The 24,069-nt window shown below is 56.3% G+C and overlaps 3 protein-coding genes across 13 annotated transcripts in view; 2 read left to right on the forward strand and 1 right to left on the reverse strand.

Moving 5' to 3' along the window:
* Positions 1–409: 409 nt before the first annotated feature.
* Positions 410–4,215, reverse strand: ZNF296 (zinc finger protein 296). Of its 2 annotated transcripts, none has more exons than XM_027620050.1 (3): positions 3,843–4,215; positions 3,458–3,607; positions 410–1,459 (listed from the first exon to the last, which is right to left on the reverse strand). In XM_027620050.1, the coding sequence occupies exons 1-3, from the start codon at positions 4,138–4,140 to the stop codon at positions 507–509; spliced, it is 1,401 nt and encodes a 466-aa protein (XP_027475851.1). In that variant the 5' UTR covers positions 4,141–4,215; the 3' UTR covers positions 410–506. The 2 variants fall into 2 exon arrangements, with proteins under 2 accessions (XP_027475851.1, XP_027475850.1); XM_027620049.1 differs by having other exon boundaries at positions 3,458–3,610; positions 3,843–4,212.
* GEMIN7 (gem nuclear organelle associated protein 7) lies at positions 3,527–16,165 on the forward strand. 10 transcript variants are annotated; one of them, XM_027620057.2, is made up of 6 exons: positions 6,512–6,571; positions 9,719–9,782; positions 10,356–10,486; positions 12,573–12,660; positions 13,027–13,246; positions 15,386–16,165. In XM_027620057.2, the coding sequence occupies exon 6, from the start codon at positions 15,394–15,396 to the stop codon at positions 15,787–15,789; it is 396 nt and encodes a 131-aa protein (XP_027475858.1). In that variant the 5' UTR covers positions 6,512–6,571; positions 9,719–9,782; positions 10,356–10,486; positions 12,573–12,660; positions 13,027–13,246; positions 15,386–15,393; the 3' UTR covers positions 15,790–16,165. The 10 variants fall into 10 exon arrangements, with proteins under 10 accessions (XP_027475857.1, XP_027475856.1, XP_027475861.1 ...); XM_027620052.2 differs by lacking the exon at positions 13,027–13,246; XM_027620059.2 differs by lacking the exon at positions 10,356–10,486 and having other exon boundaries at positions 6,530–6,571.
* Positions 16,166–17,697: 1,532 nt separating this feature from the next.
* Positions 17,698–24,069, forward strand: part of PPP1R37 (protein phosphatase 1 regulatory subunit 37) — a 39,688-nt gene continuing 33,316 nt past the window's right edge. Inside the window, exon 1 of the mRNA XM_027619925.2 lies at positions 17,698–18,220. Within this exon, the coding sequence (XP_027475726.1) occupies positions 18,019–18,220 (202 nt within the window). The 5' untranslated portion in view covers positions 17,698–18,018. The remainder of the gene's footprint in view (positions 18,221–24,069) is intronic.

Below are 24,069 nucleotides of genomic sequence, written 5' to 3' on the forward strand. Positions count from 1 at the left end.
GGAAGCCAACACTACGAGCCTCGTGGCCAGCCCTGCCCACGTGTGGGTGTCTGGGTGGCAGCTCCTGGTTCGGCAGCACCGTTCCTGCCACAGCCCGGCGAGGGCAGGGGCCCGCTCGGTGGGGAAAGGGCGCCGGCACCCCGCATGTGGAGGATGGGCCAGGACTTTGCCCAGAGGCCTCTGGTGACAGGTCCAGGCTTCCCCCCGCCCTCGCCTCGCCCACACCAGGAACCGGGAGCACGGCTTTCTGTGCCAGTCTTGCTGTGCCCGGGGCGCTGGGGGCTGGCCTTTCCCCTCACCCCCTCCAAACCGGTCCGTCCAGCCGTCCACCCCAAGGAGGGAAGCCACCCGCCCCCCCCCCGAGACACCCCGAGAAAGCCAGAGTCCATACACGGGTGTGACTGGGCGGGAGGCTTTACTGGCGGCAGAGGAAGGACAAGGACGTGGAGCAGCAGTGGCCCCCCCCCGTGCGGTGCCAGGACCAACAGGGAGGGCATCCCTGCAGCTCAGGCCTCCCCGCCCACGTCGGGGTGCTTCTGCCGCAGGTGTTTGTCCAGGGTGGCGCGCAGGCCGAAGGGCACGCAGCAGTGGGGACACTCAAAGCGGGCGCTGCCGGGCCCCAGGCCGTGCATGCGGCGGTGGCGGTTGAGCTTGCTGCTCTGCGCGCAGGCGTACGAGCAGAGCTCGCAGGCGTACGGCCGCTCGCCCGTGTGCGAGCGCCGGTGCACCGTCAGGTTGCTGCTGTTGGTGAAGTGCTTCCCGCAGAACTCGCAGCTGCCCCCGGGCCCGCGGCTCTTGCCCGCCGGCTTGGGCATCTTCTTGGGGGACGTCTGGCTCTTGGCAGGCTCAGCTGTGTGTTCCTTGGGGGTAGGCCCCCAGCTGGCCCCGCCGCCAGGAGCCCCGGGTTCCTGGACGCCCGCCGTGGCTGCTGCCCCGGCGCCCTCCCTGCTGCTGCACAGCAGGCTGCTGGCCGGGGCGGCTGCATGGGCGGCGGGCTCCGGAGGGGCGGTAGCAGAGGCCTGTTCCTGACTGGCTTTGGCCCCGCAGGGGCTCTGAGGCCGCAGCTGCCGGTGGGTCTTCTTGTGGCGGTTGAGCTTGCTGCTCTGGGTACAGGTATAGGGACACTGGTCACATGCGTAGGGCCGCTCGCCGGTGTGCGAGCGCATGTGCACTTTGAGATTACTGAAGGAGCTGAGGGTCTTCGCGCACACAGGGCAGGTGGGGCTCCGCCGGGCCAGGATGCTCACCCGGGGGCCCTTGGCCTCCGCTTCCGGCCCCACCACTGCCGACACGGCGGCGGCCACCTCCGCCAGGCCCAGCAGCGGGGCCTCTGGGGCCTCAGGTTCCGTCTGGTAGATGGACAGCCCGTGGTCCCACTGGGCATGGCGCAGCAGTTTCCAGGCCCCTGTGAACTGTCTCCCGCAGCGGAAGCAGCTCAAGGCCTTGGGGTCCTTGCGTTCTGCAGAGAGAAGGGCCGAGTGTTAGGGAGATGCATGAAAGCAGCCCTCTCACGCCTGCCAGTCGGTCGCCTTCTGCAGCAAAGGCCCTTTTCGGAGGGCTGAGAACGCACTGCAGGGAGACAGAAACTCCCTGTCCTCAGAAGCCGAGGTGCAGAAGTGGGTGGACAGACAAGTGAGAAAAATCTGTGGAGTGGATGATGACTACCTGGCGATTCTCTTTGTGTCTGAGAATCTTCCAGAAAAAAGGGACAGCAGAGTGAGGGATGGGAGGAGTGCTATTTTCTATTGGGGGTGGTGGGGGTGGGGGTCAGGAAGGCCTTACTGGAAGGCATGACCAAATTCTGGGTGCTGGGCGCCAGGCCATGCCCCCTGCTCACTGAGCTTCCTAACCTAGACAAGAAACAAGAGTGCCATTTTCCAGATGGGAAAACTGAGGCAGACACACTTCTCCAAGGTCACAAGCTTGCAAGGGAGGAGTTGGCATTTCAATCCAGAAACCTGGGGAGTGCGAGACAGATTTTCAAAAAAGACTGTTGGCTTGATTACTGAGTGGGTTTCTGTGCCAAGCTCCAAGTTCATGTGTTCCACGCATGGTCTCCTCTTCCCTGCCTCACAGAAGAGGGGGCCAAGGCCTTTGGCCCTAAGTGGGGAGAAAGCTTAGCAGCTACCTAGAGGTCGGGGTGGGGCAGTGAGTTAGGTGCCCCCCCTCGACATGGACCCCAAATTAAGAGCCCTCCAAATTGGATGTTTTCTCTAGACCCTCCAGGTACTATCAGTAAAGTACTTGCCTTTACCTTTCAAATTCTAGACTGTCTGGGATGGGGGTGGCTTTCCTGATCCAACACCAGGGTCAGGAACACAGATGGGGGCTGGAGAGTGTCAGCCTGGCCCGACTTCCAACTAGTTCTCCGGCTCCCTAGCTGTGTGGGCGAGAAACACTCCTCTCTGGCCCTCAGTTTTCTCATTTGTCAGAATATGGGGATCCTCTCCCTTTTAGGGCTGTTGTGACCTCGAATGGAGAAGAACTGAGAGTTCTGGTCCATGTCAGCCCTCGGTAAACATGAGCTGAGCCCACGTGGCTGAGGTGCCCACACCGCTCCAAGTCCAAGCACCTGGGAGTGTTCAGTGATTCCATCAAGGCCCCTCCCTGGGCCACCAGATAAGCTGCTGGCTTCAAGTCTACAGCTAATTCACAGTCCCTCCTTCCCCTCCCCGACTACAGGGAACCCCCCCACCCCCCACCCCACCAGCCAGCCCAGGCCTGAATGTAATTCCATCTCTCAAAAATCCTAGGAACTCGTGGGCCAGGGGATGGAAACATGTAGGTCTGGAGAAGCCTCGGCCTGCGATGACCAAAAGTTTACCATTGAGTCTAGTACCATGTCAAGGGCTTTCATTCCCTCCCAAGAGAAGGAACCCAGGTGTCCAGACACCCAGGACCTGGCCCAAACCAGGGGCTTCCCAGCGTGCAGGGCTGGGAGATTCCATCAGAGAGGGAAGCCAGAGGCCCCTTCCCTGACTCTGAGCAAATGCACCGGCGCCTCAATCAGAAGTGATCAAGAGGTGGGACAGGGTGGCCATGCCACGCTTCCAGCTGGCCTCGGCTTCCCCTCCCCCAGGTTCCTGCCCTTCCCAGAGGTCCCCCTACTGCCACAAGGGTCCAGCCACCTGGCCAGTTATTTCTGGCCAAGGGGAAGGAGAAGTGAAACCAGATTGGGGGTGTGTGTGTGTGGCAAATCCCCAGACCAGTCTTCAGGGGCTGGCCACACCCTGTGGGCGGCCCTCGTACAGGCCCCGCCCCGCCCCCACCTACCCCCCACCCCCACTAGTCCCAGCCCTAGGACAGGGCAGGCCCTGGCCACGCCTAGGCTGCACCCGATGGGGAGCGAGAAAAGGGAAGTAGTGCTCACTGCCCCGCCTGTCCAGCTCAGCCCCTTCTCCCACAGGAAGCCGGGCCCTTGAACTTGAGAGGGGGACTGCATCCCGGCTTGACTCACCTGAGCCCTGGCAGGGGCTGGGGCCTCTGAAAAGCTGACAGTCCACCTTCTTGTGGTCCATGAAAGCAGTGATGGCCTCCAACGGAAAGGTCTGCAGGCAACGGCCGCAGGTCAACAGATCTGGGTGTTTGTCAGTCCAGGGCTGGCGGTCTGCTGGGAGGAAACGGGTGGTAAGCGTGGGGTGGGGCCAGGATGGGGGCTGGGGGTTCCGAGGGAGAGGGAAAACCCGAAGGTCAGAATGGGGGCTGGAGGCCAGGATCAGGCAGCAGAAATAAGGCGGGGTCCGAAGGTCCGGGGTCGGTGCCTGGAGGAAGGCGTCCCACGTAGCCCCCCAAGCCCCCAGAGTGAAGGGGAGAGAGGCGGGGCAGGGGTAGGGGGCGCTCACCGCGAGGGTTGAGGATCAGTGGCGTCCACAGCGCCCACTGGTTCCGCTCGCCCGGGGCGTGGAGAGGGCTCCCGGCGGGCACGGGGTCGGGGGAGTGGCGGGGCTCGCCCTCGAACAGCCCCGGCGCGGGCACTTCCTTCGGGGAGAAGGGCCCCAGCCCCGGGGCCTGTAGGGACCGCGCGTCTGGCTCGGGCTTCACTTCGATGACGAGGTCCGGCATCTCCATCTCGTCGTCTGTGTTGGAGGCGGGCGCGGGGTCTACTCGGCGAGGCGTGCAGCCGGCCTTGCGGCGGGACATGAGTCGAGGGCCGGCCGGCCGGGCGGGCGGGCGGGCTGGCGGGAGGAGGACGCGGGGGCCGTGCGCGCTCAGTCCGAGGCGCTCAGGTGAGTGACTGCGGCGACCCGCCGCGAACTCACACGTGCTGGCCCGGCCCGTGGCTCCGCCCACCAGGGCGGGGCCTGACGGGAGAGCACGGGGCGGTCCCCCAGGGGCCCCGGGCGGCAGCCAAACTCGATCAAAGCTGAGCCCACTGCATTTTCTTAGGGACCAAACCTTAATGACGTCCAGGTCCCACGGCCACGCACACGAACAGCTATTCCTGATCCCGTTTTAGGGCCGGTGTAACTGAGGCAAAGGGTGCCCACACCCATCCCCAAGAGAGAAAACAGTAGGGGCCACGTTTCTCGCTAAGCGCCTATGAGTAATCGGGACTATTTCACTAAATGCATTACAATAAAAATTCAGTGGGCAAACATTTATTGAGCCTTTACTGTGCACTGGGTTCTGTTCTAAGCACTGAGGATACCGCAGTGAACAAGACAAAATAATCCCCGGCCTCACGCAGTTTATTTGTTGGGGAGACAGACTCTCAACGAGGTAACGGCAAAACTTAAGAGTGACTCCCAGGATGACAAGTGCAATGGGGCAAAATAAAGCTAGGAGAGGTTATAAAGGGACAGGGTTGCTGGGGTGGGGGTGAGGGGTCAGCTTTCTCCAGGGCAGAGCATGGTGGAACTGAGACCCGAGGGAGGTGAGGGGGCCAGCCGGCCTTGGGCATTCAAGAATAACAAGGAAGGGGGATGGGCGTGGGGAGAGGCGTGGGTGATTGAGTTTTGTGAGAAAATGAGGTGAGACCCAAGAGGGTCTTTTGATCACTTTAAGGTCTTTGGTTTCCTGAGACCAGAGCCTTGAGGGGTAGGCTTTAAGGCAAGGAGGGTTGTGATCAAATAGATCTCCTCTGCTCTGGAATCACCATTAAAACCAAACAGGCAACTGTCTCACCACCACCACCCCCCCACTCGGGCCTCCTTGAACTTCCCTCCGCAAAGCAGCTCACTCCGATCGCTGTTTGAAGTGGCATCGACACCCTGCCCCACCCTCCAACCCTGACGAGTTTCTTTTTCTTCCTGGCACCCACCACACCATAACATAGACCTATTTGTTGACTGTCCTCTCTTCCCTCCCCACCCCCACCCAACACAAGCCCCCTGAGGTCAGGGCCAGGGTCTGTCCTTCCCGGGCTGTCCCCAGCCCTGCTCCGAGTGAATTTCACATGCTAATCTCCCCAGAGTACTGCTCCAGGCCAGAAGGTTCCTCATATTGTTATTCAGGGCTGAGCTCAATTGTCCTCTGGGGAGCAGAGGACCTCCCTGACCACTGTATCTAATGTAGCCCCACCCTGCTGAAGGCCTCACAACCATGACCTCCATCCGTCCTCGCTTCTTTCCTGGCCCTCAGCTTCCCCATCTGTTACCTAAGGGGGCTTCTTCATGGCCACCCAATTAAAGAAGCTCCCCCAACTCTACCACCATGACCCTTATTTTATTCTTTTTATATCACTCATCACAAGCCCTGAAGGATCTTGTTGATGTATTTGCTCATGGAGACCCTGTATCTGCCCCTCCCGGCCCTCCTAGAATGTAGGTTCTAAGAGGGCAGTAGTCAAGCCAGCCTTGTCCACAGGGCCCCCAGTCGTTCAGAGGTTAACAAGTGTGTATTGAGGTCCTGCTCTGCACGGGCTTTCAACAGATATCGCAGAAGGCCCGTGTGCCAGGCACTAGGCAGGCCTTGGGGATCTGGTGGGGTGGAGAGGCCCGCGGAGCCTCTGCCTTACTGAAAAAGTGTGGGAGAAGGGAATTCTGTCTGAGCCCAGAGGAGCGAGGCTCCCTAGCCTTCAGGCCAGACATTCCATCTTTCAAGGCCTGTTTCCTTCTTTGTAAAACGGGGGTGGGGGTGGGGGGCTGCAGGGAGGTCTGCGAGACAGAACCACCACCCGGGGTCCATCCCAGCTGCAGCTCTCTCCAAACCTCTTTCCTCCTGAAACCTGGCTGCGCAGGGCTTCAAGGAAGGGAGCTGGGGTTTGGCCCGCAGGTGAAGGGTAGGAGTGTGCACGTGTAGGGGGTGGGGGTGCAAACACCAAGCTCCGTGCTTAACTCAGCCAGGAGGAAGTCTTCCCCCTCTCTGCGCCTCAATTTCTTCTTCCGTAAAGCGGGCTCCCGGACAGGCTCCTACGTCGCAGGCGGGCGGCTCCGGGGGCAGCGCGGGGCCAGGCTGCGGGCGGGGCGGGGCGGGACGCCGGGGCAGCGGTGGCTTCCGAACCCCAGAGCCCGCCCGCCACCACGTGGGGCGGCGGCGCGGGCGGAACCTAGGCGGGGCGGCGCGCGGCCCGCCCGGGCCTCTGCAGCCGGGACGCCGGCGGAAGTGGGAGCGCCGGCCGTCGCGGACCTCGGTGAGTGCGGGGTGTCGGTGGCGGGGCGCGAGCGCAGGGCAATTCCCTCCCCCGGGCGCGCGCCCGCGTGCGGAGCCGGGAGTGGCGGGAAAGGGGCAGGTCCGCGCCTGCCACGCAGTTCGGATCCCACCCCACCGCCCCCCCCCCCCCCCCCCCCCCCCCAGCGAGCGCCGGCACCGGGACTCCGGTCGGGGACGTCCCCGCGCCCGGGTCGGAGGGGTGAGGAGCCGGGGCAGCGCGCAGTGCTCCCGGCTCGGGCAGGTGATGGCGACGACGGTCAGGACAGTGACCACGACAGCAGTCCTGACGCCCCGCCTCGCTTGGGACGGGCTCGCTTGCCCGATCTGAGCCGGGAAGACGCCCAGCCCGGGCGGACTGGGGAGTGGACGCCTGGGGGCCGGGAGGACCTCCTTAGTATAAGAAAAGGCTAGCGGTGGGTGGCCAGGGCGGAATTGAGAGGAAACTGACCGGCCTAGGGGGCCCAGGGGAGGGGAAGGACTCTGTGCTGGAGCTTCTGGGGGGTGGGGGTGGGGTGTTGTGTGGACATATCAGCACCTTGGTTCATTCGCGGGCGTCTGGGGTCTTCCCTGTGAACCTGGTAACTCGGCTAGTTCCCTGCCCTGGCAACGGAAGGGTTAGCTAAGTGCGTGTCCACTGAACGGATCCATTGCCATTTCCTTGGAAGTCAGCCCCGAGGCCCCTAGAAGGGAGGTCTGCGAATCTCCTGCCCTCGCGCCCACCACCCAAGTGATAGGCTCTGGAGTTTTTATGCAAATCGTTTTTCAAGTCGTGGGGGATGGGTTTGGGCATTTTTCTGAAATCTTCCCGCGGGAAATCCTTGGCTTAGAGACTGAAAAGGTAAAAGATTCTGGAGCCTGGTCACCGGGGAGCTTGGATAATGCCTGCTTTTGCCTTCTTGGGCACACCCTGCCGGACCTTTCCTAAACCGGTTTCCTATCCGATCACACCTTGGTTCCAAATCCTCCAGTGGCCCTCCTGTGCTGGACGAAAACAAATCTGTCCCGCAGAGAGCAGGGGTGATGGGCCGGGGCCGTTGTCAGACCCACCTGGGTTTGCTCCGTTTTCCGTCTCCTCAGCCGGCTTGCACCCAGTAAATGATTTGGCATTTCCCTGTTTCCAGTTTCCTCCTCCGGGAAAATGGGGATCGCGTGGCCTGACCCCAGTCTCTTGTTTGTTTTCCCCTCACGGAGAAAGCAAGTCTGCACATTGGTCCACCCTTACTTTTTTGTTTTATCCAGGGATTTAACATCATTTGTGGCCATTTGATTAATTCCCATCAGTTCTTTAATTTTATTTATTTATTTCAGAGAGAGAGAGAATGAGAGATAGAAAGCACGAGAGGGAAGAGGGTCAGAGGGAGAAGCCGACTCCCCGCCAAGCAGGGAGCCCCATGTGGGACTCGATCCCGGGACTCCAGGATCATGACCTGAGCCGAAGGCAGTCGCTCCACCAACTGAGCCACCCAGGCACCCAGTCCTTTAATTCAGTACTAGCCCTAGAGACTAGGGTGTTTCTTTTAAATCACTCAAGTGTTACCCTAGGTTGCTTGAGAGCCCTGGGGGCTGATGATTCTTCTTTTTTTTTTTTTTTAAAGATTTTATTTATTTATTTGAGAGAGAGAGAATGAGAGATAGAGAGCACGAGAGGGAAGAGGGTCAGAGGGAGAAGCAGACTCCCCGCCGAGCAGGGAGCCTGATGTGGGACTCGATCCCGGGACTCCAGGATCATGACCTGGGCCGAAAGCAGTTGCTTAACCAACTGAGCCACCCAGGCTCCCTAGGGGCTGATGATTCTTGACTAAGCTTGGACTTCAGCGGTCAGATAAGTTAGCGGTCAGATAAGTATCCCTGAATCCCATTCGCAGTGGTAGTGGCCAAATAAAGAAAATGTATATTGTACACCTGAAACTAACAGTGTGTATTAACTAACTGGGATTAAAATAAAAACACAAAAGAAAAAAAGAAGAAAATGTATATATCCCATAAAGCCCATTTACTGTGGTCTTCCCCATTAGGGAAGACCCTGAGAGTCTGCCTTGGTTCTCCCCTCAGTCCATCAGCAAATAGTGAGGGCTCTCGACCTTCAAAATAAATCCTAATCTGACTACTTTTCCCCACCTGTGCGGCCCTCAACCTGTCCCAGGCACCATCGTCCGCCGCCCTCCTGGGCCACAGCGGTGGCTTCCTCACTGGGCTCCCTGCTTCTCCCTCTTTCCCTCCCAGTCCGCTGTCCCCGCGCGCAGCAAGCAGAGGGATCATGTGAAAATCCAAGTCCCTCTGGGTAGAGAGCCGGGTCATCACCTCAGTCTTCAAGGCCCCTCCCTGTAGCATCTGCCTTTGCTCCCGCGCCGCCTCCACGCTGGCCTCCTTGCATGGGCTTTGCATTTGCTGTTCCCATGGACTGGAAGGCTTTTCCCCCAGATCTCTGCATGACTCCGTTCCTTATTCCATTTAGGTCTGTGCTCAAATACGACAGCCTTCCTGGCCAGCTCTCTCTCGCCCCCGGGCTGGGCCAGGCGGCCCCTCTGGGCACCTGGGGCCCCCAGCCTCTATCCTTCCAGCCCTGCCCACTCAGAGTCAGTCTGGTCTAGAGACAAGTCTGTGGCAGCCGCTGAACTGGGGTGGTTTGCTCACGGCTGTGTCCCTAGCAGCGCCCCAGGTGGGCTGGGCCCTGAGCAGGCCCTTGGATAATGTGGATGGGTGAATCTTTTCATTCCTTCAACAAATATTTACCAAGCTCCCCCTGTTTGCCTGGCTCGGGCTGGGGCTGGGGGTGGAGTCATGAAATAATGGGACTTGGCTTTTCTCTCAAAGTCCTGTGTTCGATGGGACACCAGGGTGGCTCAATTGGTTGGGCATCTGCCTTCGGCTCAGGTCATGATCCCAGGGGATCGAGTCCCGCATCGGGCTCCTTGCTCAGCGGGGAGTCTGCTTCTCCCTCTGCCTGCTTGTGCTCTCTCTGACAAATAAATAAATAAAATCTTAAAAAAAAAAAAAAGTCCTGTGTTTGGTGGCAGCACAGACAGACACACAGGTAAACAAATACATGCATATTGTCAGGAGGGGGTCGTACCTCTGGGGACAGGAGAACGCAGGGTGAAGGGGCTACTGTTTCCCCCCTGTAAAGGCGATGTTTGAGCAGCGACCTGAGTGCAGTGAGGGAGGAAGGTGAGCCATGGATCCGGAAATATGTAAGTCTCCCATCTGGAAGAGGGTTCCGGGCAAGAGTGTGCTTGCAATGTTCGAGGGCTGGAGCAGTGAGGCAAGGGTGGGGGGCGCGGGATAGGAGGTCAGAGAAGGTATGATGGGGTCTTGGAGCCACTGTGGGGACTTGGGCTTTTTGCTCTTGGGGAGGTGGAAGCCATGGGAGGGCTCAGAGCAGAGGAGGGGTGTGCTGGGACTTAGTTCTAACAGGATCTCCCTGGCAGCTTTGTCTGTGCAGGGAGCAGACTGTAGGGTGAAGCTGGAAGCTGGGGACCCAATGGGGAGGAGACTGGTATAGTCCAGGTGGCCGGGGATGGTGGCCGGACCGGGGAGGAGGCAGAGTGGGGCAGGGGGTGAAAAGTTGCTGGGTTCTGGATACAACTTTGAGGTGGAGCTGACGGGCCTTACTGATGGATTGAATATGGGTGGCAGAGAAAGCGAGGAGGGGTCCAGGACACTGTGGGATGTCTTTTGCCTGATCACCCTGAAAGATTCTCCCTTCTCCCGGAAAACCTAGGAGGTCTTTTTTTTTTTTTTTTTTCCTTCCTTCATCGTTTCAGAGATGAGGAACCAGAGCAGGGAGGCTGCCATAGAGTCGCAGTGACCTGCCCAGATCCCTGGTAATGAATCTGGGAGGGCTAAGAACCCCCCGGGCTCCCCGAATCCACACCTTCATCCTCTCTGCTGCGGGGTAAGCTATGGCCTGCCTCCTGCTCTGGTATGGCCCACCAGCCAAGAGTGGGTCTTACGTTTTTAAGTGCTTGGAAAACTTTAAGAAATCTTTGTGGGTGCATGAAATAATATGAAATTCAAATTGCAGTGTCCTGGTACGGAGGGTTGTAAGGAGAATGGCCACGTTCCTTGTCACATCTGTCCGTGGCCGCTTTCTTAATACTATGGCGGCGTTGAGTAGTTGTGACAGACCCTATGGCCCACAAAGCCTGAAATATTTACTTTCAGGCCCTGTACAGAGAACATTTGCTCACTTCTAGTAAGGATTCAATCTGGGCCACCAGTGAGGGTGTCTGATCTGTAGGGCTTGAACAGCTAGTCCCTAGGAAAGGCCTGGGCTGGGACAGAAAGTTTGGGGAGCGGGTAAGGATGGGAGAGGAAGTTCAGATTCCCGAGGGGGAATCTAACATTTTTATTTGTATTTCTTTAAATTTTATTTTAAGTAGTCTCCTCCACACACCGCCCTGAGATCAAGAGTCGCACGCTCTACCAAATGAGCCAGCCAGACGCCCCAGGAATCTAACGTTTTTATTTATTTATTATTATTTTTTAAATGTCCAAATACTAAACAGTGGAAGCTTTTATTTATTTATTTATTTACTTACTTACTTATTTATCATTATTTTTTAAAGTATTTATTTATTTGACACAGAGAGAGCGAGCGAGCACAAGCAGGGGGAGTGGCAGGCAGAGGGAGAGGGAGAAGCGGGCTCCCAGCTGAGCAGGGGCTCCATCCCAGGACCCTGGGAATTACGATCTGAGCCAAAGGCAGATACTTAACCAACTGAGCCACCCAGGCGCCCCAGAATCTAACATTTTTTAAGGGACATGGGAGCATTACAATATGCCCCTTCCTTCTCGAAATTAGAATTTAAAATTTACTTTGATGGTGGTGCCTGGCTGGCTCAGTCAGTAGAGCATGTGATTCTTGATCTCGGGGTTGTGAGCTCCAGCCCCAGGTTGGGTGTAGAGGTGACTTAAACCAAATAAAATCTTTGAAAACAAATTACTTTGAATAGTATGGATGGCAAAAGGTATAAAAAGGTAGACAGTTAAAAGTCCCCTGCCCTGGGCTCTTCAGGGGCTGAATGACCAGCAGTGGTTGCAGTTTTCATGGATACAAACTGCCGCCCTTTGACACTGTCCTCATTTACACCCTTAGTCCTAAGGGCCATGAAGACGTTTCTCCACAGATGCACCAGCACGATGCTTCATCAGCCTTTAGTCCTCCCTAATCTGGGAGGTGAAGAATCTTACAGTATTGTAGCTTTAATCTGCATTTCTCTGGTTCTCTGTGAGGTTGTGAATATGTTCAGGAGTTGAGTAGCCATCTTTTTCTGCCCCCCCCCCCAACCCCACCTGTTTATCCGCCCTGGTGGTTCTCAACTAGAGATGTTTTATTTTGTTCCCCCCATATATGGAGAGCTCTTTTTTTTTTTTAAGAAATTATTTCTTAAGAGTGTATCCACTGAATTTTGTTTTTATTTATTTATTTATTTATTTTTAAGATTTTGTTTATTTGTCAGAGAGAGAGAGGGCACAAGCGGGGGGAGCTGTAGGTAGAGGGAGAAGCAAGCGTCCCCCCAAGAATAAAATCTTTAAAAAAAAAAGAGGGCGCCTGGGTGGCTCAGTCGGTAAGCGTCTGCCTTCGGCTCAGGTCATGATCCCGGGGTCCTGGGATCGAGTCCCGCATCGGGCTTCCTGCTCGGCCGGGAGTCTGCTTCTCCCTCTCCCTCTACCCACTCTCATGCTCTCTCTCAAATAAATAAATAAACAAATCTTTAAAAGGAAAAAAAAAAAAGGCTTTATTGAGATGTAATTCTCATACCATACTATTCACCAGTGGGCGACGATTTTGGGAGTCACAGCTCGGGGTGGGGGATGCTACAGGTGTCTCGTGGGCAGAGGCCAGGGCTGCTGCTAAAATCCTACAGCTCTGCATCCAACAGCCCCCCACAACAGGACAAAGAGTGACCGCGCCCCAAATATCAACAATGCTGAGGTTGAGAAACCCTCATCTGTTGCCTTGGCCCATTTCTCTGCAGGGTCCTTTCTTGCAAGGAGCTCACGGGTGAGCTGCAGACACAGGAAGAGCCTCACAAGGAAAAGGTTCATCTTAATCTCCCCCGCACGGTGAGTGGCCCCGGGATGGGACACCGGCTGCCTAAAATCTGTCATCACTTGAGAGGGGACTAAGCCACAGACAGGGGTGCAGCCACCTGAAACTTGGATCCCTCTCTCCCTCTCCCTCTCTCTTGCACACAGAACCAGCACTTCCCTATAGGCAACCAGCATCATGGTCGTGGCGCTTCACGTGTTCCAGGCCTGTGCTCAACACTGTGATTGTTCGTGCATGTAGTCCCCTGGCCGACCCTGTGGGGTTGGTCCTCTTACCGTGCCTATTTCACAGATGGGGAAACTGAGGCACAGACAGGTTAAGCAACTTACCCCAGTCGCACAGCAATACTAATAATAACAATTGTAACTAAATTTTTATAGAGAAGCTACCGTGAACCACGCGCCCCCATCCTGCAGGAGCCTGTCGCATCCTGATAACCCGCTGAGGTCACCCAGCGAAGCGGGCCTGTGAGCTCAATCTCCACTGCATTCGTTCATGCAGGAGCAGTGTTGAAGGGGCCGGGTCTTTGTGTCCCTGCCACACAGGGCTCCAGGAGCTGGGGATACAGCCGAAGGCAAGAAGCGAGGCCGCTGCCCACGGGTAGGCAGGCATCTAGCAGGGGACAAAGGGCATAAGCAGAATGACAAATATAGCCTACGTCAGAAGAGTACTGTGTGCTACAGAGAACGACGAAGCTGGGGAGGGCAGGAAGGGACGTGGGGTGGAACTTGAACATGGCGTGCCCAGAGAAGGCAGACGGCACGTACAAGCAGAGGGATCCTCAAGCGCAAGGGTGTGAGAGGCACTTCCGTGCCAGGTGTGCTTGCAGACCCACAAGGAGGCCGGCGAGGCTGGGGTAGAGAGAGAAGCGTGGCAGACCACGAGGGCGCTGGCAGGGTCCGGAGCCTGCAGGGCTGCTGAGGGCTGTGGGGAGGACTTTGGCTTCGACTCTGGGCAGGGCGGAAGCCAGGGGCGGGCTGTCAGCAGAGGAGGGATGTGACCTGACTCAGGTGTTAGATGGTGGGTGTCAGGTGTTAAGCAGGTCCCTCTGGCTGTGTGGGTGGGGATGGACTTGGGGTGAGGGGACAGTGAAGGTGGAAGCCAGGGGCCCAGGGAGGACGTGTCTTCAGTTGTCCAAGCAGAGAGCGACAGTGGCTGGGCCAAGATGTGGGCAGTGGAGAGAGAAGCGTTAGGCTCGGAATACAAAACAACACTTGATGCTTGAACAACACAGGTTTGAACTGCATTGGTCCACTTATACATGGATTTTTTTCCATAAATACAGTACAATACTGGAAATGTATTTTCTCCTCCTTGTGATTTTCTTCATAAACTTTGCTTTTCTCTAGCTTGCTTTAATGTAAAAATACAGTATATGATACATGTAACATATGAAATATGTCTTAATCAACTATTTATGTATTTATGTTATCAGCTAGGCTTCCAGTCAACAGCAGGCTACCAGTAGTTATGTTTTTGGGGAATCAAAAGTTATACCTGGATTTTCAGTAGTGCATGGGGTCAGCGCTCTAACTCCCATGTTGATCAAGTGTCAAATATATATGTTTTCCTCCTCAGGCTATGTCTTTTATGACCTTGATTTTTTTTTTTTAAAGGGTAAAGAGAATGCACTTCAAAGATTTTGTTTATTTGTCACAGAGAGAGAGAACACAGGCAGGGGGAGAGGCAGAGGGAGAAGCAGGCTCGCCACTGAGCAGGGAGCCCGATGCGGGGCTCGATCCCAGGACCCTGGGATCATGACCTGAGCGAAAGGCAGACGCTTGACCGACTGAGCCCATCAGGCTCTTTTTTTATAGAATGTCCCTCAATTTGAGTTTCCTCACGGTGAGATTTAGGTAATCCATTTTTGGCAGGAATACCACAGAAGTGGTGCCCCGTCCTCAGTGTATCACCTCAGGGGCACAGGGGGTCCATTTGTCCCACCACTGCACATGATGGCTTTGATGCCTAAGTTAAGGTCGTGTCCACCAGGTTCCTCTATTACAAAGTTACTGTTTACTCATTACGACAGATAAACATTTTGGGGGAAAGTACTTTAAGACTGTGGATACGCTGGCCCTCACCCAACACTCGGTCACAAATTTTAGTGTCCGTTGGATTTTAGCTCCTTCATTTATTTACTCTTTTATTTATTTATCATTAGTAGGGACTCATGGATTTCTCTTTTATTCAGTGGGTTATAATTATCATTTTTCGTTTATTTCTTTTAAGATTTTATTTTTAAGTAATCTCTACACCCAAAGTGGGCCCTGAACTTTACAACCCCGAGATCAAGAATCACATGCTCTACCGACTGAGCCAGGCCGGCGCCCTGTGTAACTATCATTATTGTAATGTTCACATCATTCCAGAGCTGGCCACCGGAAGCCGTTGTAAGCCGGCTCCTGTGTGACTGGGAATGTATTCGGGAGAGAGCATTTCCCTCTGGATTGGATAGGCTGTGCGTGAGAGAGTTGAGGAGGCTGGAGTTTGTTCTTTTCAGCAAGTATTTATAGCCAGGGACTAGGAATAAAACAGTGATAAAAGCAGTCAAAAGTTCCTGCTGTCGTGGACCTGGAGAATGGTGGTAGCAGCTCCTGCGGAGGGAGGGCACGGAGTTTAGGAGGAGAATTCGGCACGGGTTTTGGACAAGTCGAATTGAGGTGGGGTTAGACAGACACCTCTTGTTGTCATTGCACACTCCCCGTGTAACGGCTTCTTGCTTTCTTCACCCACCAGCCAGGACAATGCAGACTCCGCTGACCATTCCTGTACCTGTGCTCCGGCTTCCCCGCGGCCCGGATGGCTTGAGCCGCGGCTTTGCCCCAGATGGACGCAGGGCCCCCCTGATGCCAGAGGGTCCCGAAGCCCCGGGGTCTGCCGTAGTTCGAGACTCTCGGGAATCCCAGGAACAGCAGGCACGAGCTGCACTCCGGGAACGCTACCTCCGCAGCCTGCTGGCCATGGTGGGTCACCAGGTGAGCTTCACACTGCACGAGGGCGTGCACGTGACTGCCCACTTTGGAGCCACCGACCTGGACGTGGCCAACTTCTACGTGTCGCAGCTGCAGACGCCCATTGGTGTGCAGGCTGAGGCACTGCTGCGGTGTAGTGACATTATTGCGTACAGCTTCAAGCCCTAAACACGTTACTACGGTCATCTTTCTGCTTTGGGCCTCGCCCCGGGGCCCCAGCCCTCCACACATGGTCGTGGGCCCCAGAGAGTTTGGAATGCCCTTGGAATTTTGAGCCGAGCTCCAAGCACCTCTGGCTTCCTGGGACCTCCAGGGTGCAGTCAGTAAGATTCTACAACCCCAGGAGTTCTAGAGCCCGTTGAAGTGAAGGCTCTACCTCACAGAACTATAAACTCTAAAAACAGGGCCACTTGCCAGTTCCTGAAGACTGGGGGTTGGGGGTGGAAGGCAAATCGCAGAGTAGGAAATTGTTTCTTGAAGTTGCAAAGGTCAGCCACCCTGAAGATACTCTCCTCCTACTAAAGAACCAATTATCCCAGGAAAATTCGCCTCCTGTTTTTTTTTTTTTTTTTTTAAAGTGTACGACACAGGGATGGAGCCAGATTTAGGAAGTGGAAGGGTGGCTAGCCAAGGGCTGGATCTGGTGGATCTGGGACAAGAAGAGGACACATCACGGGGCTGGAAGGAGCGCGGTTATAAAGGTGGAGACTGGCTTGGTCCGGGAATGGCTGGAGCTACCTGAACGCCGGGCTTGGGACATTTGGACGCGATTTCTTTTTCGGGATGGGCGGGAGTGTTTCCAGCCAGGGGCGTGGCTCTCACTGGGTGACCTGGTCGCCCCGCCCTAGAGCGGTGTGGACCTCACTCTAGAGACGGCCGCTTCGCTTCCCCGCCCACTCCGGAAGGGGTCGGACCCCGTGCGGCGGCGACACAGAGGCCAGGCTGAGGACTAGGGGTTGGGGTGAAGCTTCACCCTCTCCATTTCGCTCCAAGCTGTGTGACCGTCCATATCATTACCTTCCCTTATCCCCGTCACCAGCTGTCAGCAGATTCGCCTTAAAACAGTAATTGCTGCCCCCCTTGTAGTCCCATCAACTTCAGAACGCAAGTGAAGATCCCATTAAGTAGAGAAGAGATTTGCTTTGTTCATCTGCAGTCGCGAAAGTGCGGCGGCTGGAGATGCTGAATGGGGCAGGCGGAGAGCCTCAGCTCCCATAGGTCCGTTCGCGACGCCGCCTCCAGCGAGTCCGGGGCCTAGCTCCCGAGTTGCCTTGGCAACGACGTCGCTCGCTCCTCCCCGAATCCCCCCCTCCCTTTTCGTTTTAGCCCCGCCTCCCACCCCCGGCCCCCAATTGGGGATATGCTAGGAAAGCGTGGCGAAAGTGCGGAGGCGAATATTAAGCGATTGAATTGAGGGGAGGTCTGGGGGTTGAGCTCGTGCCGGTTCCCTCCGGGCTTGGTGATCTAGCCTCTCCATCGCCCGATTATTTTGGTTGGCAGATTCGTCTCTTGGTTTTGGAACTTCTTCCCTTTTCCAGTTGTTGTTTTAATCAGGGCTATGATACTCCTCATGGGCTCATATTTATTTTAGTCTTTGAATTTAAATTGCATTTCACGCAACGAATACAGAGAACTATTGATGAAACCGCTGTCTGCAAATGGAGGGCTAGAGAGTAAGCAGCAAAGAGGCACAGGCTTCGTCTCCAGGCAGAGGATCCGTCTGTCAGCATCCATCACTTGTACTCATATATTCAGTACGGCTAATATCGCCTTTCCTTTCAGGTTCTCTGCCCCTTTGCCTCTCTTCTTATCAGTTGGCCTAGCCCCGCCGAGCAGATGTTTTTATTTTTATCAACTCCATTCCCCTCTCGGTTGCCCGAGCTCGTGACGAATGTGTGTGAGTCTGAACGTTAGTTACCTAGATTGAGGCGGGGAGGCGGGGGTGGGGGCGGCTCAGGTTCGCGCTTGCGCGCTGCTCCGGGAGACGGCGTCCACCTCGCCCCGCCCCTCGTATTCTGCAGTTCCGGCTCTGCAGATTCACTGCTCACGTTTCTTTTGCCCGTGGTTCTTTCTGCCTCTTGTTACCGGTTTCAACAACCCGCGAGACAACCCTGCCCGCAAATAGCTTAAATTGATTTTCTGCTTTCCTCAGTCCGCGACGGGCTCACGGGCTCTTAACGAAAGTGCGGCTGCGAACGAGCAGGCGCGCGCGAGGCTCGGGGGAGGCGCGCTCGAGCTCCCGGCGGCGACGACTACGACGACCAGGAGAGCGGTCGGAGGCGGCGCCTGAAGCAGCGGCGGAGCCCATGCCCCGGGACGGCGGGCGGGCCCGGAGAGACGAGCCCGGGGCCCGGGACATGTCCCCGGGGCCCCCGTGAGGAGGCGGCGGCGGCGGCGATGGAGATCCCGCCGCAGGAGGCGCCGCCCGGGCCGGGCGCGGACGGCGACGCCGAGGAGGCCCCCGCCGAGGCCCGGTCTCCGAGCCCCGCATCGTCCCCCGCCGACGGGCGCCTCAAGGCTGCGGCCAAGCGCGTCACGTTCCCCTCCGACGAGGATATCGTGTCTGGAGCGGTGGAACCCAAAGACCCGTGGAGACACGGTAGCTACCGCCGGGGCGCGGGGGCAGGCTCGTGGCGGACCCGGAGTCTGTGCAGCGCCGGGCACCGAGGTGGTGCTCAATAAGTTGCACCAGATGAGGATTTAAGGAGACTGTCGTCAGTTTAGTAGCAGCAAGATGTGAGAGATGGCGTGCCTGTTGGGTTGGGAAGGTGAAAAGTAGCTGGCTTATCCCCCCCCCCCCCCGCCCGGATCCCCCCAGTCGCTGAAGGTGGTCGTTTTAGGAATTAAAACGACAAGCAGTTAAAGTTTGGAGGCTTGGGAGATCGGTGGGGCGGTAGTCTTTGAGTTCCTAGTCGTCCTCCCCCCCCCCCGCCCCCCCCCCCCCCCCCGAAGGATAAAGCGAGCAGTCAGGGAAGGAAGAGTGGATCAGCATTGGCGTTCAAAGGGCAGGTGGAGTTTGATGGGCTCATAGGGTTGGAAAGAGGTTAAGTTGCGGGTCTGCAAACCTCAGGACAAGGGGTAGTCATGTTGCTCACTTTTTTGGCTGAAAGGAGAGGAATAAACCAGCCTGGCCTGTGGCTGCGGAGGAGTTGGTAAATCCTGGGGCTGGGAAAAGGGAGTCAAGGTAAACAAACTTCCAGGCAAGGAGCAGAGTTGATGGTCACTTTGGAGGTGGGTGAGATAGCCGGAGGAGGTGTTAGATCTTGACATTAAGAAGAAAAGTCACTGCATGCCTCCTTTTCTTCTCCCCAAAAGGGAAACAAAGCATTATCAGTCATTAAGGAGCAGAGGACCTTTGGGGTCTGGGTATAGAAGGGTCTCTTTTAAAAAAAACTTCGTTTCCTGAGAAAGAGTTGGGGAATTGGGAGTTGTTGGTCGGTAGACGGTGAGGGCCTGAAGAAGTTTGCTGACCTGAGATGTTGGTAGAGGGAGCAAGTCTGCAGATTCTAGGTCCCCTGAAGGTCAGATTTGTGTTGGAACTGAAAGGGCAGCTGGAGGAGTGTGTGTGTTTTACCTATAGGACTAAAGTTGGAAAGGCACTCAGTAGATGAGTTGAGCGTTGAGTCTTTCTCTGCTTGTCTTGCCATGGTGGAGCCCACAAAGAGGGGTCACAGACTGGTCCTGACTCAGTAGATGTTGGTCACTTGACCCCAGGAAAGAGGAGGCACTGTTGCTAGTCTGGCAGTGGAGGAATTGTGGCTTTTTTGTGAGAGTGGGAAACATGGTAACTGGAAGCTGAGCACATAGGTGGCCTGCCATAAATGCCAGTCTGGCTAGTTCTCGTTAAAGAGACAATTTATGATTGTTGGCATCGAGAGCCAGCCACGTCTTGGGCTCTGGGCCCCAGGGATAGGTGTCACTTTTGGGTTGGAGGACTTGGGCTGGGGAGGGGAAGGGTCATATGGGGCCCTGGCTATAGCATGGTACCCAGTCCAGGGAGTTGAGAGCCGGAGGAGAGAAAGACCTGCATAGGCAGAGTAGGGTGGGGGAGAGCAGAGGTTCCAGTTCAAATCCTGACTCCCATTTACTCACTTCATGACCTCAGGCTGGTTATCTAATTCCTCAGAGTCTCAGTTTTCCCGACTGTGAAGTGGGTGGTGATAACCCCTGCAAAGGCTTTAAGAGAGCACTAAATATGGTTGTGTATGAAAAGTAATTGGCCAGGGTGAGCTTTCACGAAGTTGCAGTTAGTGTTGGTCATTTTCGGGGTGATGCTGGGTGATACTGGTCATTTTAGGGGCCAGTCTAGACGTTCATGTGCTTGGGGCCTGGATGTTCCTGCTTCCCAAGCCTTCAGGAGAGGGACAGAGATGGTGGTCAGTTTGTGGGCCCCGGGCAAGCAGGAAGGAAGATGAAAAGTTTGTGGGCTGGAGGGCCATGGTTGAGGCAGGGGGAGAGTTGGCACGGGGTGGGGCTGGGGGCTGGGGGCAAGTTTCTGGTGTGCAGGTTTCCAGAAGAGGAACAGCTGTGTGTAACCAGCTGTTTGATTTTTGAGTAAGCTGTTTTCCTCTCTGCACCTCCTGTTTCTTTCTCTGCAAATGGAGGTGCTAATTTCTACCGCGGGTAGTTGTGAGGATTAAATAAAATAGTCCTTGTCAATTCTTGCCACAGAAATAGCAGCTGCTGTTACCCAGGCGGTGAAGGAGTTTGAGGGGAGGGAAGAATGTCAAGAAAGAAGGGTCACTTGGAGTCTGGCTGGGAGGAGCTGAGAGGACAGTTGCTGATTGGTCTTCCCCGGGTAGGGGGAGGTGGTAACACATTATAGGCTCGGGGAGTCTGTCATTTCTGGAAGTTTAAAGAGGGACGGCAGGGACTGGTCAGGGGCTGGACTCACACTTCAGAGTCAGTGGGTCTGAGGTAGAGTGGTGATGACACGGAGAAGTTGAGAAATCAGTTTACGGGCTGGCAGAGATGGTCTGTCTTGGCTGGGGAGAGGGGCCGAGGGCTTGGCCTGGCAGTGAAGGAGTTGGGGGATCTTGGTCCCCAAGCAGGGTGACGTTGGTGAGTTTAGACAATGGAATTTGCAGGACAGGAAATTGGAGGGCCTGTCAATGCTGCGGAGCAGGTGGCTAGCCTCTGTGCTTGGGGAGGACAGTGAGTTGCTGCCTGGCTCGGGACCAGGGAAGGTGGAGTCTTGCCAGGCCGTAGAAGAGGAAACTCGGTACAGAAAGTTGGGCCAAGGGGGTTACCTAGTTGGGAGGCTAAAGGGTCTTCGCTGGGGGCTGCGGGGTGGACTTGGTTGGTCTTAGAAGAGGGGCGGGAGACATGTCGGACTTGGTCTTTAAGCCATGGGAAAGCACAGGGGCGGTGTCTTCGAGCTGTGGACCTGGTGGGAAGGGTGATGGAAGAGTCATTCTGGGGCCTGCTGTGGTGATGTGACCCCGGGATCAAGGGTGAGGGGAGAGTTGGCCGGTCTGATTTGGGAGAGAGGTCATTCAGAGGCTGCTCTTTCATCATAGAGATGGAGAAGTTGCCTGAGCCAGGAGGTGCAGGAGCATCCCCAGCCTAGAGGAATCGGGGGCCCCAGCACAGGTGACCATTCAGGGAGGAGAGCTGGGCCAGGCCCGGACTGGAGTGGTGGCCCAGCTGGGTGGGAACCTCTAGGGATGTCTGCCTGAGGGCGAGAGCCCCATCAGGCCCTGCCTGAGGTCACATGTTGGGGATCCCTGCAGGTGAGACGATCTGGAGTAGGGAGTCCCAGGCCTTTGGAGGCACAACCCAAACCAGCGCTCAGAGGGGCCTTGCCTGGCTCCCGTGTCACATAGTGTCCCTGCCTGCCGGCCCCCAACGCTGGGGTCCTGCTTATTTTCCTCTGGGCACTAGTGGTCATCTGCTGTTACTTCACGTGCTCGTTTTCATGCCAGGGGTCTCTCTCCCCCACTGAAATGGGAGAGCAGATGCTGTCCGTCCTCTTTCCACTTCCTCGGCCTCTCAGAGGGCACACGGTGATCATGGTTGAATGAGCGCCGGTGGGCCTGTGTGCAGCTGTTCTGGAAGGGGTGACAGCAGGCCACACGTGGGACCTGTGTAGCCAGAGTGCGCTTCCCGGCCAGCCCTGGCAGCCGTGTGCAGTGGCCTCCAGGAAGGCACTCGTTCTTGCTGAGCTTGTTTGTTTCCTCATCTGTGAAGTCGTGATCCCTGCCCTGCTGACCACCCAGGGCATCTGAGCAGATGGGATGAACCCAGTGGGGCAGGACCTCCTCTGCAAGCCAGTTGTGTGTGGACGGGAAGTGAAGCTTGGGGAGGAGGCGGGGTGGAAATTGTGAGTGGAAGACGCTGCCTCAGAGCTGCCAGACTGGCCACCTGTGGGCACTGGTGGAGGAGGGCCTGGCTGGGTGCACCCCACCCCCTGGTGGCAGGCCCTGTGGTCCCATCTCTCCTGAGGGACTTGTGCCGGGGACCCTTCCAGACCAAACTGCAGGAATGCCCCAAGGCTCGGCTCCTTTTCCCAGTCCCATGAACGCTGTGTGGGGAGGAGATGTGGGCTCTGCAGGACAGGTGTCGGGGAGCGTGTGACACTGGCCCCGGTGTGGGAGGCTTGGCTCCCCTCCCTCCAGTCCTGCCAGGGACTCATTCCTCACTCCTGGACCTCTGGCCCACGAGAGTCAGTCCTGCAGTGGGGGGGAGGGGGAGTTTTGCCCACCAAGAAACTCCTCTTGTGACATGTCTGCAGGGGGAGGGGGCTCCAAAGATGAGGCCACCTCTGGCCGCCTGAGTTTGGGGGGTTGGAAGGAGCGGTGGGGGCAGTGGCCATGGTGTTCTCAAATGGGGATCAAAGAGGGTGGACATGCTTTACTGTTGGTTCTCCTTGAAACCCGTGGTGTAGATTTAGTCCTTGAAACTGGTTTGACAGGTGGAAATGCAACTGTCAGTGGTAGAAAGAGGCCCTCCATTAAAAGACTCAGCTCAAATAAATAAAATCTTAAAAAAAAAAAAAAAAATTAAAAAGGGCGCCTGGGTGGCTCAGTTGTTAAGCGTCTGCCTTCGGCTCGGGTCATGGTCCCAGGGTCCTGGGATCGAGCCCCGCATCGGGCTCCCTGCTCAGCAGGAAGCCTGCTTCTCCCTCTCCCACTCCCCCTGCCTGTGTTCCCTCTCTTGCTGTCTCTCTCTTACAGATAAATAAAACTCAGCTCAAGGGGTGCCTGGGTGGCTCAGTTGGTGGAGCATGTGATTCTTAATCTCGGGGTCATGAGTTCGAGCCCCACGTTGGATGTAGAGATTAAAATAAACAAATAAACTAAAAAAAAAATGAGAGACTCAGCTTAATTTAGCCTAAGTGGTGGTGTTGCTGGAGAGTAGGGGATGGGGTCATGGGGCGGGGGCGGTGGCAGCTTTTGATGCTTTTGCCCAGATTTCCATCTGGGCCCAACTTCACATCCTCCTGCCGGCGTTGGCACATAATCTGCCGTGTGACTTTGGGCGATTTGCCGTGTGACTTTGGCCAATTGTTCTCCCTGCCCGCGATTTTTCGGTCTATAAAATGCAGCTGACAATAGTACCTCCTCATAGGGTGATCGTGAGGATTAAGTAAGATAACAGAGTCCATAGTGAATGCTCATCAGATGTCTCCCTCGTTTTTCCTGTCCTCGCCAGCCCCCACCAGCTTCCTGTCTCTGTTGTGCGTTTGCACTCATCTTTCTCCCCAGCATCTCCCCCATCAGAACCCTGCTGTCCTGACCCTCACCGGGCATGGGAAAGACCTCAGGCTCCAGGCATGATCCGATCTGTTACAAGGTGGGTGACCCTGGGCAAGTTGCCCAACCTCTCTGAGCTGAAACTAAATCAGCCTGTCTTGGCCCACTAGCCTGAGAGGTGGCAAGGGTACCCAGATTCTAGACTCGAAGCGTTAGCCTCTCTGGATACCGGCCAATGACTTTGGACGAGTTACACCTCCTCCCTGAGCCTTAGTCCTGTCTGTAGCATGGACCCCGCCACCCAGCCCTCTGCGCTATCGGGCGCTGTGCTGGGAGTGCCGCTGTGCCAGGCTGGGCCCTTTGCACACTCGAACTCAGGCGGCCTGCGCTCCTTCTTTCCACCTCCAACTCTTTATTTGTGTTCGTATCGTTTTTCCCTCTTCAAGGGCAAAAACTGTATGCGAGTCACCTCTGTGACCTCAGCCTGTCGCACAAGAGGGCCCGGGCACTGAATGAATGTCAGAGGAGTGAGGGTGTCCTCACATCTAATAACCGGTGGCGGTGGTGGTATTTGGGAGAAAGCTTTCGGAGTAGTTAATCCAGTCTGTGCCAGGGGCTCTTCGTCAGAGATCTGCATGCTGGCTTTGGCGTCCGTCACGAGCCCCCAGAAAGAGCACACAGACTTAGCGGGCAGGAGGCAGTAAATAGTCCTTGAGTGAGTGAGTCAGTGGAAGTGCACGTGGGCGTCTCTGGG

The sequence above is a fragment of the Zalophus californianus genome, chromosome 17 (assembly GCF_009762305.2).
Source record: "Zalophus californianus isolate mZalCal1 chromosome 17, mZalCal1.pri.v2, whole genome shotgun sequence".
NCBI classification, from domain to species: Eukaryota; Metazoa; Chordata; class Mammalia; order Carnivora; family Otariidae; genus Zalophus; species Zalophus californianus.